Here is a 13,870-nt window from a genome sequence, read left to right as displayed (position 1 = left end):
CTTAAGTTGAGGGAATCCTAGACAAGCAGTGGAAAGACAAATTGGAAACATCAGGTAGGCTGAACTGGTATGTCATGAAAATGGAGGAGAGAATGTTACAGAAAAGAAAGTTACGGTAAGCTCCCAATCTCCCCCCTACCCTTTCTCTTTCCTGATTAGTATTCTGATATTATATGGGTGTTTCAGGTTAAAGATCTTCTTTTAATTATGAAATTAATATTAGAAATGTAATTAAAGCAATGGTGTTTGTACAAAAAAAAAAAATCCTTCACATTAAGCTCTGTTTGGTGTTTTTTGTTTTTTTTTTTTTCACCTCCCACTCACCAGCCTTTGGACAGTTTATCATCCAACCTCTTATAATCTTTCAGGAACTGTTTGTACTACAACATCCCCACCGAGGGACAAGTACTTCATAATATGTACATATCACTGCCTCTTTATTTGCAAAGACGATAACCCAACCTTAAAAAACAATTTGTCCCCTAACTTATGAAAATATGTTTTAGGTTGAGCCATCAGGAACATAAAGAAATTAATATATTATTATTAAAGTTACATTTAACTTTTACCTACTGATACTGTGTCTTTCTCTAGTTTACCTCATCAGCAATTTACTGACCATTGTTCTCTGTTCAAGCCAGCAATAATGTGTACAGTTTACCCTCATGGGAAAATACTATATTATTTATGTAGAGAATGACCATAAACTTTAAATAGGTGTTTCAATTCCAAGAAAGCAATTCTCTATCAAAAGTTTGCAATTTATAGAACTTGAAGTCTACATATTTTTTTACTTTTCACATGCTCCCAAAGCACAGTTTTGGTTAAATTATCTTCCTCTGTCTTGTTGTCACAAGCTATCATTGTTACTACAATGTTACATTATGCAATCCTTTCATAAATTGCCCAAGATTTCTTTTGCCACTATCTCTTCCTTCCTGTTACACTTTGAAACCACCAAGAAATCTATAATATCAATGCCAGCCAGACACAAAAAGCCTCAAACCCAAGATGAGAGGAATGTAAAGAGATCAATAAACTAATGAAGTCTAATACTTGCACGTTACCAGCTTGCTTGTTTCACATCTCAGTTTTTCTGTGCTAACATTTTGAGCCACCTAAAGACCGGCAGAAAGATTTGTGTCTGATCTGTACAGATACATGAGTCAATTTGAAATTTGCTCCACCGAAATAATTCTATTCCAAAATAGAACCCTCCTCAATCACCTGAAATGAAAACAATTTAGAAATTATAGGCTCATAATTTCACTATAGCAAAAAATGTATTGACATTAATTGATTTTGTTCACATATCTTCTTTGAACAGAAGCTAGCTCCAATGAAAACAACACATGCAATTGACAGAAAGAAAAAGTTTGCTTCCTGGGTTACAGATTTTTCATTTAATTCACATGCACTTTTCTCTTCTTCACTCCAACTATGATTGCTGATTTCCATAGAGGATGTTAAGACTTAGGAAAGGATTGTGCATTTTGCTATGCGGACAGCAAAAATTTATCATCAAAGAAAAGGCCACTTTTGTGGTTGGAATTTCCAAACACATTCAGCTGAGGCGTAATTAATGGGACCAAAAGGAAGAAGAGCCAGTCAATTTGCTGAATAACATAGATTGTTTTTACTATTACCATAAATAGGTGTAACAACCAAAAAGGATACCAAAGATCTAAATACATGATAATACTAATGATTTAATTGCCATAAGGGAGACGCAGTTAAATAGTTCACATCTAAAATAGAGAAGAATTAAGATGTCCAGACAGAGATATGGCCTCTTGTATCATGAAGAGAAAACTCTGAAAGAAACTTTTAGTAGATTTGGGCATGGGCTGGAGTCCACGGGCACTAATAAAGGCATCAGTAAGCTCAAAGATCAGATAGGAACACAATATTTTGTGTGAGCTACTCAGATTCATCCATTTTATATAGTTTGAATTATTGAGACACCTACTGGGAGAAAACACCATTGAGCAAAGACTTTCCATCAATTTCACGGAACGGATAAATTTTGATACCAAGGGCAGATGAAGTAATCAGAGATGCAGCCTGTCTAGATCTGACTGTTAAACAGAGTCTGGCTGAGAATCTGAAGGTGAAAGACTATCAGAAAGCAAAAGAAACTAAGAATTCAAGATACAAAAAGAAAAATACTTAGACAGCAAGAATACCAAAGCAGGTAGGAAAACAGACACAAGGATAGTACATTTCAGTAAATTCAGAGAGGCAACAGGTGAAAATCAGTGGAAAGAAAGTAGTGCAGAAAATTTGGTACCTTCTCAGGGAAGCAAAATAATAAAGCCTAAATGTAAACTAACTCCTTGCTCTACCAGACCAGTCCAGCTAAACCATGAGTCTTCAGAAAAAGAGAGTATGAAAGTGTATGAAAGTGCAGGCTATGTGAAAACCCAAAATCAACAGCACCAACACATGCAAAAAAACCACACAACAAACCAAAGACTCAGGCACAAAATGAGGTGCAGCCAGAAATGGACACAGAGGAAAAGGCAAACATTGTAAGCACCATCAGAAAACATCTAAAGAACCAGTTGGTAGGTTCCTCCACACAGAAGGGCAACTTCTGGCAGATAATGCTGTTAAATACCTAGTGCAAACAGGAATTTTATAACTATTAAATTAGCATCAAATACAAAGGGCTGTTTCTTATTAAAATTGGAAATACACAGTGAGTTCTCATGTTAGATGTTACTAATTTGGTTGGATGCTATTCACTTAACAATACTAATACAGGTGGGTGAAGCAATCCCAGAGCTGCTAACAATTACTTTTGACTCTTAAATGACAGTCCAAAAGACTGGAGAAAGGCCTGCTAAGTCTGCAGAAAAGCTGAACTTGCCTCATGGACAAACAGTAGGGTTACAATTTTTAAAAAAAGTTATTTTCTGAGCCGGGGAGACAGACTAAGCAAGACAACTAAAGTTTTGAGAATTACTCTTTTCCCATGCTCTAGCAAGTTAAACTCTGCATCTAGTAACAGTTAAGCCCTCACATTACTTAAATGTGAGGCATCTGTGTGGTCTCCCTAACCACTCTATGTGGATACCGCTGCCTCCTGTAGTATGTTCTCTATGTGTGCATGACTGAAGATGGTTGGTCACAAGGCTTCATTTTGCAGATGCTGAGGAGAGGAAAGTCTATTTTGCATTATAAAAATTACTATACAAACCAGAAGAGTTCTCTGTCATGTGAGAGTCACAGTCTGATACCAGTAATAATCCATCACTATCTGGCAAACCAGTGACTGTGTGTGACTAAACACACAAATTTACAGCCACTTGTGACAGCTGACAATAACTAACAGTGGCTCCAGTTCTGCAGAAGTTCAAATATCATAAGGTAGATGTGAAGAACCAAAACTAAACATTAAGTTAATATCCTGTCTAGCACTTGGCATGCATTTCAGAGACTAATACGTAATATGCAGTACACACACTCACAGGGAAATCTGTTCCCTTCCCTTATACAACTACCTTGACACTCCCTGGTGATACTCAGCAGATCTTTCATGTTTAGATCACTGTCTGTCTTGTATCCTCTCTCTCATGTACATTCTCTCCCTCGCACTCTCCCTCCACTCTTTCACCCTCATGTGCTCTCTCCCTTGCACTCTCACACTCCCGCCCCTTACTTGCTCTCTCTCTGTCCATTGCCCTCTCTCCCACCCCCTCTTCTCCCTGGTGCCATCTCTGCCCTCTCCTTCACATGCCCTCTCACTCCTTCCCTCCTCGGCTCCCACAGGCTTGCTGCCTCTTACCCTTGCTCTGTCCTGCCGGTGCCCTTGTTTCTTGCGCCCTTGCTCTCTCTTCCCACACGCACTTTAATCAGACAGAGCCTTATGCCTGCCTTACCATTTGACTGCTCCTGGACTAAATTTTCCTCTAAATTTGTTTTCCTACAATTCCAATACTGCTTGTTGAAACAGAAGCTATAATTGAAACAGTTACACTAGTAGAGAGCATCCTAAGACCTCTAGAGTAGTTGGATTCAGCTAATTCCTTGAAAGTAAAGTTTTGTCCTGCATTTAAGATGACTGTTTTTATTTTGCTCTTAACACACTAAAAATGGAACTCTAATAAGCCTATGTACATATTGAGGTGTCCAGACATGTGGTTATTCATGGTAGTGCATACCCACTTCCAGTGATTTTTTTGGGATGATACTTAACGGAACCTGGAAGCTACAAGAATCTCAATATCTATACTACAGAACTTCGGACTACAATGAGCAAGAACTTCAGAGTATTTACCTGGAGTATATTATCTTATTTCTTTCATAAACAAGGAAGTAAATCAAAATTTACAACACAGAGAACTGAAAAAAACAAGAACAGCCTGTCAGAGATGGGTACCTCATTCATGCTATCCCACAAGTCATCACTCTGGGCAGATCCATAGTTGTGATTATGTAAATATACCTGAACACCAGCTTGGAAAACATCCTTAGTGAGGTAGTGCTTCAGCATCAAAAGAAGTGAAGCCCCCTTTAGGGAGAAAAAAAAGAAAAAGTATTGGTAAAATAAGTCATAAAACTTGTTGAAACATACACATATTATATAGCTTTTTCACAATATAATTTGAATAGTTACCTTAACACTCACTTGCCTTGGAAAAATTTTTAATATTTCATAAACTCCAAATATAGTTACAAAAAGACTAATACATCTTGAAATTTTTTCCCAATTGCTTTGGAAAAAAATAGTTTTTAATATTTGAAAGGCTCAAAATACAGTTACAAAACAGGCTAAAAGAGCTTGATATTTTTCCAGTTAACATAATCTCAAAAATAGTGCCTTCCTACTGATCAGTCTCTTCTGGCTGCCATATCTCATTAGCAACACTCTTCTTTATGGTACAGAACTACACTTGTGAGACAGTGTTTAACAGTCATATGATTTGCAATTATATAAAAATATGAAGATTACAGGAAAAAGATCAGATAGTAGAAGGACAGGTGCATTTTGAGAGTGCTTAAATACAGCCATGTTTTGTTAAAAAAAGCAGTAACTGAGGAGTTCTGGTATCAAAGTGGCCACAATTGTGTAGGTGGTGTTTTTTGCTTTTTTAAAACATAGCTGAAAATTATTTTCTTTCCATATAAAGGCTTCTGTGTCACAGCCACTAATAAATAAATTGCCTGAGGACTTGCATACTGTGCAAATGAATGCAACCATAGATCACGAGAAGTTTAAAGGTGCACTTTGTATTTTTGGTACTGAGAAAGGATCAAGAAAAAAACACAAGGAAGATTTTAATGAGAGTATGTATAGTCCTTACACATTTCAAATTCAAGTTATGGAATTTAAGTAACACCTTGCTTGAACCTGAAGGCTGCTTGGTTAATCCAATTATTCATGAAACTGCAGGAATACCCCTTACTAAAGGTTTTTAAAATATGGTCACCATTTCCTCTCTTGCATGTATCCATACTTAACCTATAGCTCTACTACAGCTCTACTACTTTGTTTTTCTAACTGTCATATCCTCCCAAACACTCTGTTGTTGCAGGTGGATTTTTGTCCCACCCTTTTCAGTTTTACTAAGAGTCTGCAAAATAACCAGACTAAAAATAATTTTATACAATAATTCCTATTCCAGACAGTGAAACATAGAGGCCACCTCCTAATCTGTGTCAGTTGGTAGTACTGTAAAACAAAGCTAATATACAGGGCCAAGAGTAGTGGAATACAAAGACTGCACGCATGAGTGAAGAGCTACGCAATGAAAGCCTCTGTAACATAGAAAGCAGCCATGAAAAACCTATTTTGGAGAATGCAAGGGCAAAAGTTCTGTTGGTTAGCTCCCAAACTCTTAGGTGTAGGTTGCTACATTTCTTTTCAGAAGGTACACATACTTATTAGTAGCAATAAAGTAATTCTCCAAATATAATGCCTTACTAATTGACTGAAACTCCAGCCCAATCACTTATGGAATATTTCCATTAAAATTATATAGAGTTTTGATTAGGCAAGAGTGACAGAATTGTTACCTCTGATGTTTGTTGGCTACAGATATGATCATGCATGATGCATAGCTTCGAGAAGCTCACCAAAAAGGGAATTACTTAAGACAGCAACTCCACAGCATGAAACAACAGCCATGCCTTTTGATATACAGTTTAGGGAGAGAAACCAACTAAATTTCACAACCAAAGGAAACTGAAAATCACACATCTTTGTTCTTGTAGTTCAGAAAACAGAGACTGAAATAAATGGAAGCACATCACTGTTGTAGGTCCATTGACATCTCAGACTACTCACATGTTGATCAGGTGAGACTTGCAAAAAGAAATCTTGGGAGTCAAACCAAGAGAGCTGTGGGAACTGCATTCTACTGAGCAGAGGAAGATGTAGTATTTGACTATTTTCTAGTAAGCACTAGCTATCCCCATGGTTTCTTACTAGATGAAAGTACAAGCATACACACACTGGCGGGAAAAAATGACAGCTAATCCAAAAGAGATAAAAGGCTTTCCTCAAGTACTACCAAAATCATGGGACACAGTATCTAAAACCTGAGGCAATGTGAGTAAAAATTTGGCAAATACAGATGTTTGCTCTCCCATGCATTTTCAAGAAAGGAACTGTGAAGCTTTAGAAAGAAAAACCTCACACACAACTCTCACTAGACATTAGAAGTAATCAAGTTTCGGGCAACCAGGATTTGCAGCGAAATAATGTTACATTCCAGATGTAAGCCTCAAGCTCAGGAAGTCTCTAAAATACTGTTTTTTAAAAGGAGCGAGAGTATAAAAAGGAGCATTTGCTTCAAAAAGTGCCTTGTTGTTGCTCTTTTCTTAGGCACTTGTTATAGTCTGCTATCAGAAAAATAATATATGTCTAACTGCACATTTTATTTTGCTTACTGGGTACCCTCTTACATTTGCATGCGTATTTTACTTTGTGCTAAAGCATGCACTGAGCAGAAGGATGCTGAGTACACAAATACACATACATTATCTTTTCCTAATTAAAAGCTATGTAGATGCTCAGAAACACTAGTGAGAGATAGTACACTTGTCTGTGCTAGTTTTAAATTACCCGCAAGCAATTACCATTACATGCCTACTACTCATGATTTTACATTCATATTTGCAATACCTAATATATTACTTTCCAAATATTTCCAAATATTTTTAAAGTTACCTTGATATAAGAAAGTGCATCAAACATTTCTTCAATTTGCTCTGAAGACTGAACAGCAGAAGAGACTGGATGTGAAGAATTCAAGGAATCCTTCATCATAGCCTTGAAAATTAAATTAAGGAAATCTTCATCCTAGAATAGAAGCATTTAGAAGTGTCTGAGAAGCTAGTACATGGTAAGCAGAACAGTAAAAGTTGTCTCTGCTTTGCTCTTCCATTGGTCTAAATATGCCGTCACTTGCCTTCTTACCAATGAAAGCAGCAAAAGAATTGTCAGAGTAGCATTTGCAAAATCTATTCTCTCCCTGACACATTTTAGCAGTGGAATCTCACTCACGAGTTTACATCATGATCCAGACCCTTAAGCTCCAGTCTCAGATAAATGCATTGTTGTCACTGGAGAAAATAAATGTACGTACTAAGTATGTGCCCAATTTCAGGTTTGGCTAACCAATGTTTTGAGTTCATTTACAGGAAACAGGGAATACAATAGTATGATTTCTTTAGTATGCTTTAATATTAAAGCATGTAACCTAGGGAAATTACTCACTACAGTGATGTTTGCATGAATGTAAACACCACCTTACCTAGTGATCCTCGTACCAAAGTCTCTTCATTCTCTTCTTCTGGAATGAAGATATTTTAATTTGACACGTTACCAGAATGAGACAATCCTGAACACTGAAAAGAAGCTGACGGAACTGGTATTTGTTCATTTTGTTTCATCAAGACTTGAGCAAACAACTCAGTGTACAGTTTCCTCTATACAATAGAGGGTTACAAAAAAAAAAAAAAAAAAAAAAAAGGAAAAAAAGGTAAGACCTGTTGTTGTGGTCTAGGCCCAACTGGCAATAAACACCATGCAGCAGCTCGCTCACTTCTCTTCTCCATGGTGGGATGGAGAGGAGAATCAAGAGAACAAAAGGTAAAACATCACGGGGTGAGGCAATGACAGCGACGCATCACTCACCATTCATGGTCATGGGCAAAAAAAAAAAGACTCGACTTGGGGAAAACAGAAACAATTTAACTTGTTACCAGTTAAAAACACAGTAGGATAATGAGAAAAAAGAACTACATCTTAAAAAGACACCTTCCCCTCACCCCTCCCTACTTCCCAGGCTCAAAGACTTTGCTCCTGAGCTCTCTACCTCCTCCAGCTCAGTGGCGCAGTGGGGCAGAGAATGGGGGTTGCCGTCAGTTCACATGTTGTCCCTGTCACTCCTTCCTCCTCAGTGAGAAGGACTCCTCAGGCTCTTCCCTTTCTGCATCCTGGCGTCCCTCCCATGGAAGACAGTCCTCCATGAACTTCTCCAGCCCGAGTCCTTCCCATGGGCTGCAGTTCTCCCTAGCTGCTCCAGCATGGAGTCGCAGCCTCCCTTGGGTGCAGTCACCTGCTCTGGTGTGGGGTCCTCCACAGGCTGCAGGTGGATATCTGCTCCGCCGTTACCCTCCATGGGCTGCAGGGCAAGCTCTACTCCAGATCCGGGGATTGCAGAGAGACAGCCTAGTTCAGCATGGTCTTCACCACAGGCTGCAGGGGAATCTCTGCTCTGGCACACCTCCTCCCCCTCCCTTTCTTCAATGACCTTCATGTCTGCATACTTGTTTCTCTCATATCCCACTCCTCTATCTGCTGTATGTTCTTTTCCTGGCTACTGAAAAGCTCCTGGCTCTTGGGATAGGGCTGTGGCTGGGTCAGCCAGGGCTACAGCGGAGGCTCGGGCTGTGGTGGGACCTGGGTAGCCCTGCTGGGCCAGGGGCTGCGTGGGGCCAGGGCCACACCACTCACTCCATGAGCTGTGCCCCCTCTTAAATATATTATTCACATAGGCACTGATTGGCTTGGCCTTAGCCAGAGGCAGGTCCAACTTGAAGCCAAGGAAGCTTCCAGCAGCTTCTTACAGGGGCCATCACTTTAGCCCCTCCTCTGCTACCAAAACCCCACCACACAAACTCAAAAGAACTGTGTACAATACAAAAAAGATATCCTTTATAGTTTAAAATTTTAATGCTATTCTTCTTGAATGCTGAAGTTTGGAGAGAATTTTTTTTATTATTTTTACCAAAACACATTTTGGCACCATCAAGTGGTGCCTTATCAGGCACCGTTAAAAATGAAGTATACAAGTGTTGGATGTGTCCTTGTTAAAACATTAGACTAGTTTTGTGTCGTCCCCTCACCACACATGCATCCAACAAGCAGAATGGCTATACAAACATACTTTTACTGGCCATCAAACTCAACAACAAAGCTAGGCCAAATTAAAAACTTTAAATAGCCAGCTCCAAGAAAGAATTATACTGAATCAATTTAGCAACCCAAGCTTCTTAATGCAGTAACAAGGGTGAATTAAGAACTCAAAACTCACACTCAGTCAGAATGCTGAGAAGAACACAATCCAGCAAGCAGGAAACACAGTCAGTATGCGTCAGTTTTTAATCCCATGACTAATGCAATCACATAAATACTCCTGAAAGCTGGTTACAGAGCTCATGTATCTCCTCTTCTACGAGATACCTTTACCCAGGATGCAAAATTAGTCTGTCCACTGCCCTCTCCATTTAGTTTCACTAATCTTTGTTGCTCTGCCTGCATTCAGACACGGATAATTTACAGCAGCGGCTGGGATTCCCTCCTTGGAGAGGAAAGATCAATTTTGAATCCTTCATGTCTTCCAGACTCTGAGAAGCTAGGTTACTTAGTACCTGAGTAAGTTTTTAAATTATCGCTGGGTTATTATATCAAAAAGATTCTATCCTTCTGACATACGTGCAAACACAAGTGCCCGCGGGAGCAGTGCTTTGTACTATTAGCGTAACTCAACGCTATCAGAATCAATTGGGTGGGACCATACGATACTTTTATACCAGATCCCTTGATTTGTGAATCCCAAACTGATTCAGACACAAGCAAGTACCACAATGATGGAAAGACAGAAGTTACTCCAAGGACAGACAAACTTGGTTAACAACACACCTGGACTTTCTGTGTAAAGATTTTAAGTTATAATTTGATATATGATACCTGCACCTTTTAACAACTGCTATTTTGCACAGAATGCTTTAACCTACACAAAACACAAGGACAGCATGTAGGCTACTAGCAAAATAAAAAAAAAAAATAGAAAACACAAAACCAGCATACCTCTCCCCAAAGCTCCCCACCAAAACTACTTCCGATATAATCAAAGCATCAAAGCAGAGGAGTTAATGGTGCCCAAAGGGAATTTCAACGTAAGTTTATAAGTATCAGTCCTTTATGGTCAGCATTAAAATTAGATCTTAGTGAAGTGTAACTGTAGTTATGGGAAGTACTTACTGAATGTAATTCTGGAAAAATCTCCTCCATGGCAAAGTACTCCATGAAAGTGGCAAATCCCTCATTCAGCCAGAGATCATTCCACCATTCCATAGTTACTAGATTGCCAAACCACTATGAAAGAAAAAAAATGTCACTGATTTTCAGAAATAAAATCAAATTAATACAGTAACACTCCACCCATCCTCAGCTCTATCTTGTGGCAAATTTGAGTTAAGTCAAAACCACAGTAGTAGTTTTGCATGAACAACTTGCTACGTACATCATGACAGGGTTGCATTCTGCCTGTGATACTGGAGAAAATACACTTGCAGGTAGTGCACAACGCAGTCACAGTGAGGGCAAGGGTGAATTTAAGGACAGAATTGCATTTGAAATAAAAAAGAACCCACCACATCTAAACAATGACCTTCCAAATCTGTTACCTGATGGGCGAGCTCATGTGCTATCACTGCAGTTATTAACTTTTTATCCCTTGCTGAAGAAGTATTACTGTCAAACAAGAGTGTTGTTTCCCGAAAGGTGATCAAGCCCCAGTTTTCCATTGCACCAGACTCAAAATCAGGAATTGCTACCAGATCTGCAAAAGATTTGAAAGAAACTTTTGAAAACTGCTAGTTAAATCAATTCTGTATTTCAAGTCTTCCTACTGTGTTACATAAACCCTAAAAACCTCATTATTTAAATCCTGTGGTGCAGACATATGCTCACATCTCAAGCACAGAAGCCCCATAGATTTATAGCCGTGTTTCTCTAGCAGTACTTTTACACAAACAACTTAAAGCACTACACAGACACTGCCTATAGCTCTTATATGCACACAAGTGAAGAGCAAGTGAGGCTGCCTCTATTGAAAGAAATGTCTTAGAAGACTGCATTTCATTATCTCTCCACTCAAACTAGTATATCCAAAGAAGTCAGGCTGCAGATTTTGCACTGATGAACATGGTTCACAGACTGAGAATTCTGTATCTCCCTACCAAGGCACATAATGTTAAATTTACACTGACTTATATCTTTGATATTATTGTACAAGTAAAAAGCAATCCAGTGTCAAAAGCTCACAAAAATTTTCCAACTTGGGAATCGCTTAGTACTCATACTCAGTCAAACATTTAATGATTTTTTAAAATAATTTTGTGAACCTTATTTCACAGATGATTTATGGGTTTTTTTGGTTTTTTTGTTTTTCCTTTTCAGAACAAAAGTTCCTCTGCATTTGTCAGAATTGATTAGGGCTTCTTCTTCTGTTTAAAAAAAGTTCAAAAAAACTCACCTAATTTTTCAAGAGGGTAGTTTATTGAAAAGTATTTTTGATAAAATTCCAGAACTTTCACTGCTGTGTTTAGGGCATATCCAACTTGGTTTAAATGCTCTGGTATGGCGTAGACAGATACCTAGTCCAAACAGAGAACAGAAAGGATTTTGAAACACATAGCTATAAAAGCTTTAGAAATAAGAGAGGAGCTGGCAGAAGTTCCTGAAACAGACAGAACATGGTTTTGGGGGTACACACATAAGTTACAAACACAAGTTATAAAGCCATCAATAAAGAATTAAGTTTTCACTAGAGCTTATTCATTAGTCAAAATACAGACGGACTATCCAATTGACCAATGTGTATGCAAGAACAATTCAAGACTGACACCTTTAAGGAAGGTGTTCAAAAATGGTCTACATGTACAGAAATTGATCCATTTCCTTTTTTACTCCCTCATGAGTTATTAAGTGACTCTTCCTGCACATCTTAATTAATCTATAAGTTTAGGCTATCAGTATGATAACACTAATATCTGCAAAAAAACTATCTCTAGAAATAATAATTGGCACAAAGTACATCCATTCCCCTATCTAAGGTAGGGCCACATCAGATATAATGTGAGAAGCATTCATAAAAGTTGAGTTACAGTCTCCCTCCATTCATATTGAAGTGGCTATCTCAGTAAAATAACTGATTAGGTTACAAGGTCTGCTGGACTTTCCTAGCTTGGACAAATCTTGCTTGGTGGTCAGAATAAAGGAGAAGCACAGTTAAGAACCACTTTCCTTAGAATACATCACTCAGTCTTTTTCTGCCCTCCCACATGCCTCAGCCACAAAATACATCTGAGGTACTGACAATGCAAGAAAGTCTCACTATTATGAACAAAGCAAAGCACACCACACAGACAGGTGTTTCAGGGTCTCTGGAAACATGAAACATTTAGTATACTGATCAATTTTCTGCCTGGTGAAGAACTGGCTATACAGGATTCTGTATTACCAGAATACAGTTCAAATACAGACCTGAATAGTAGCCACAAGGGGGGAAAAAAAAAAACCAAAAAATGCAGTGTTCTAACTGTTCAGGTTAGACCAATCAGTCTCTCCTATTCAGCTATAATTAGAAATATTTGTCCAAGTCAGAATCAAAGCCTATTGAGCGGTATCTTTACTTCTGTATGCTGGATTAAAGAGATGGCTTCTCCTGCAGTGCTGCTGGCATGATTCCCTCTGGCTCTTTCTAGATAGGAAGTGGCACTTCTGACACTTCACCACAAGGGGGCAGTTCCTGCTAGAAAGTCATGACAGTCAGTTACCCTTATGAAAAAAACAAAGCAAAGCCAAACACCATAAACGAACCTCTGGCACCTCCTAAAATAAGGTTAAGGAACATCTCCTAATATTACCATGTTTTTTCTTTAGTTACTTTAATTGCACACATCTTAGGAACCCCTCACTGACCCTGAAGGCCACATCCCCACAAAGGACAAAGGCCAAATAGGACCAACTGTTTGATTTTTGGAACCTTTGGAAAAACAAAAACCCTATAGTTAAATAATGGTATTCAAGTGACTAAATGCACACTTAAAATTAGTCTAAATTTGCTTTACTGCAGGGCCTGTATTTTCCTAGGTAGGTACTCTTCACAGATGTGAGAGACTGAACTGTGGGATATTTCTCCCAAAGATTGCTTGGAAACTGAACTGTGCACAAAGAAGATGCAGCATCAATGGTATAAGGTGAAACCTGTTTGGTGTGGTGCGAACAGTCACGCCTCTCTGTGGGGGGTGGTGCACAAGCCCCTGCAACTGTCACCATGTGCTGGGACACATGCAGTGCACCATGAGGGAGTATGCAGCAAGCGTGTGTACCCCATGGGGACAGCACAGGCATGCATGAGAGGGGGACAAAGGGGACACGTTGGACATGCTACTGCCATGGAAACCCTCAGCCCAACAGACTTTCTCTGGCACTGCCTACAAAAGCCCGCAGGAAAGTGCGCGAACTGTGTGTGTGTGCACTTGAGGAGAGCTGTGAGTGAACGTGTGTGTGAGCGTGTGTGCATTCACCACCAATGCCTGTGGATAATCGGAAAGCCACTGGAACTCC

General features: G+C 39.0%; 1 protein-coding gene across 1 annotated transcript in view; it reads right to left on the bottom strand.

Annotated features, from left to right (window-relative positions):
• LNPEP (leucyl/cystinyl aminopeptidase) overlaps window positions 1–13,870 on the bottom strand; it is a 36,985-nt gene that overhangs the window by 11,653 nt on the left and 11,462 nt on the right. Inside the window, exons 4-8 of the mRNA XM_010083829.1 lie at window positions 11,775–11,895; window positions 10,924–11,078; window positions 10,499–10,612; window positions 7,178–7,309; window positions 4,385–4,516 (exon numbers count right to left, since the gene is read on the bottom strand). Coding sequence (XP_010082131.1) covers window positions 4,385–4,516; window positions 7,178–7,309; window positions 10,499–10,612; window positions 10,924–11,078; window positions 11,775–11,895 — 654 coding nt within the window. The remainder of the gene's footprint in view (window positions 1–4,384; window positions 4,517–7,177; window positions 7,310–10,498; window positions 10,613–10,923; window positions 11,079–11,774; window positions 11,896–13,870) is intronic.

This window comes from Pterocles gutturalis, unplaced genomic scaffold (assembly GCF_000699245.1).
Source record: "Pterocles gutturalis isolate BGI_N339 unplaced genomic scaffold, ASM69924v1 scaffold11300, whole genome shotgun sequence".
Lineage (NCBI taxonomy): Eukaryota > Metazoa > Chordata > Aves > Pterocliformes > Pteroclidae > Pterocles > Pterocles gutturalis.
Note: the sequence above shows the minus strand (reverse complement) of the source record. Positions and strands in the feature narration are given on the sequence as shown.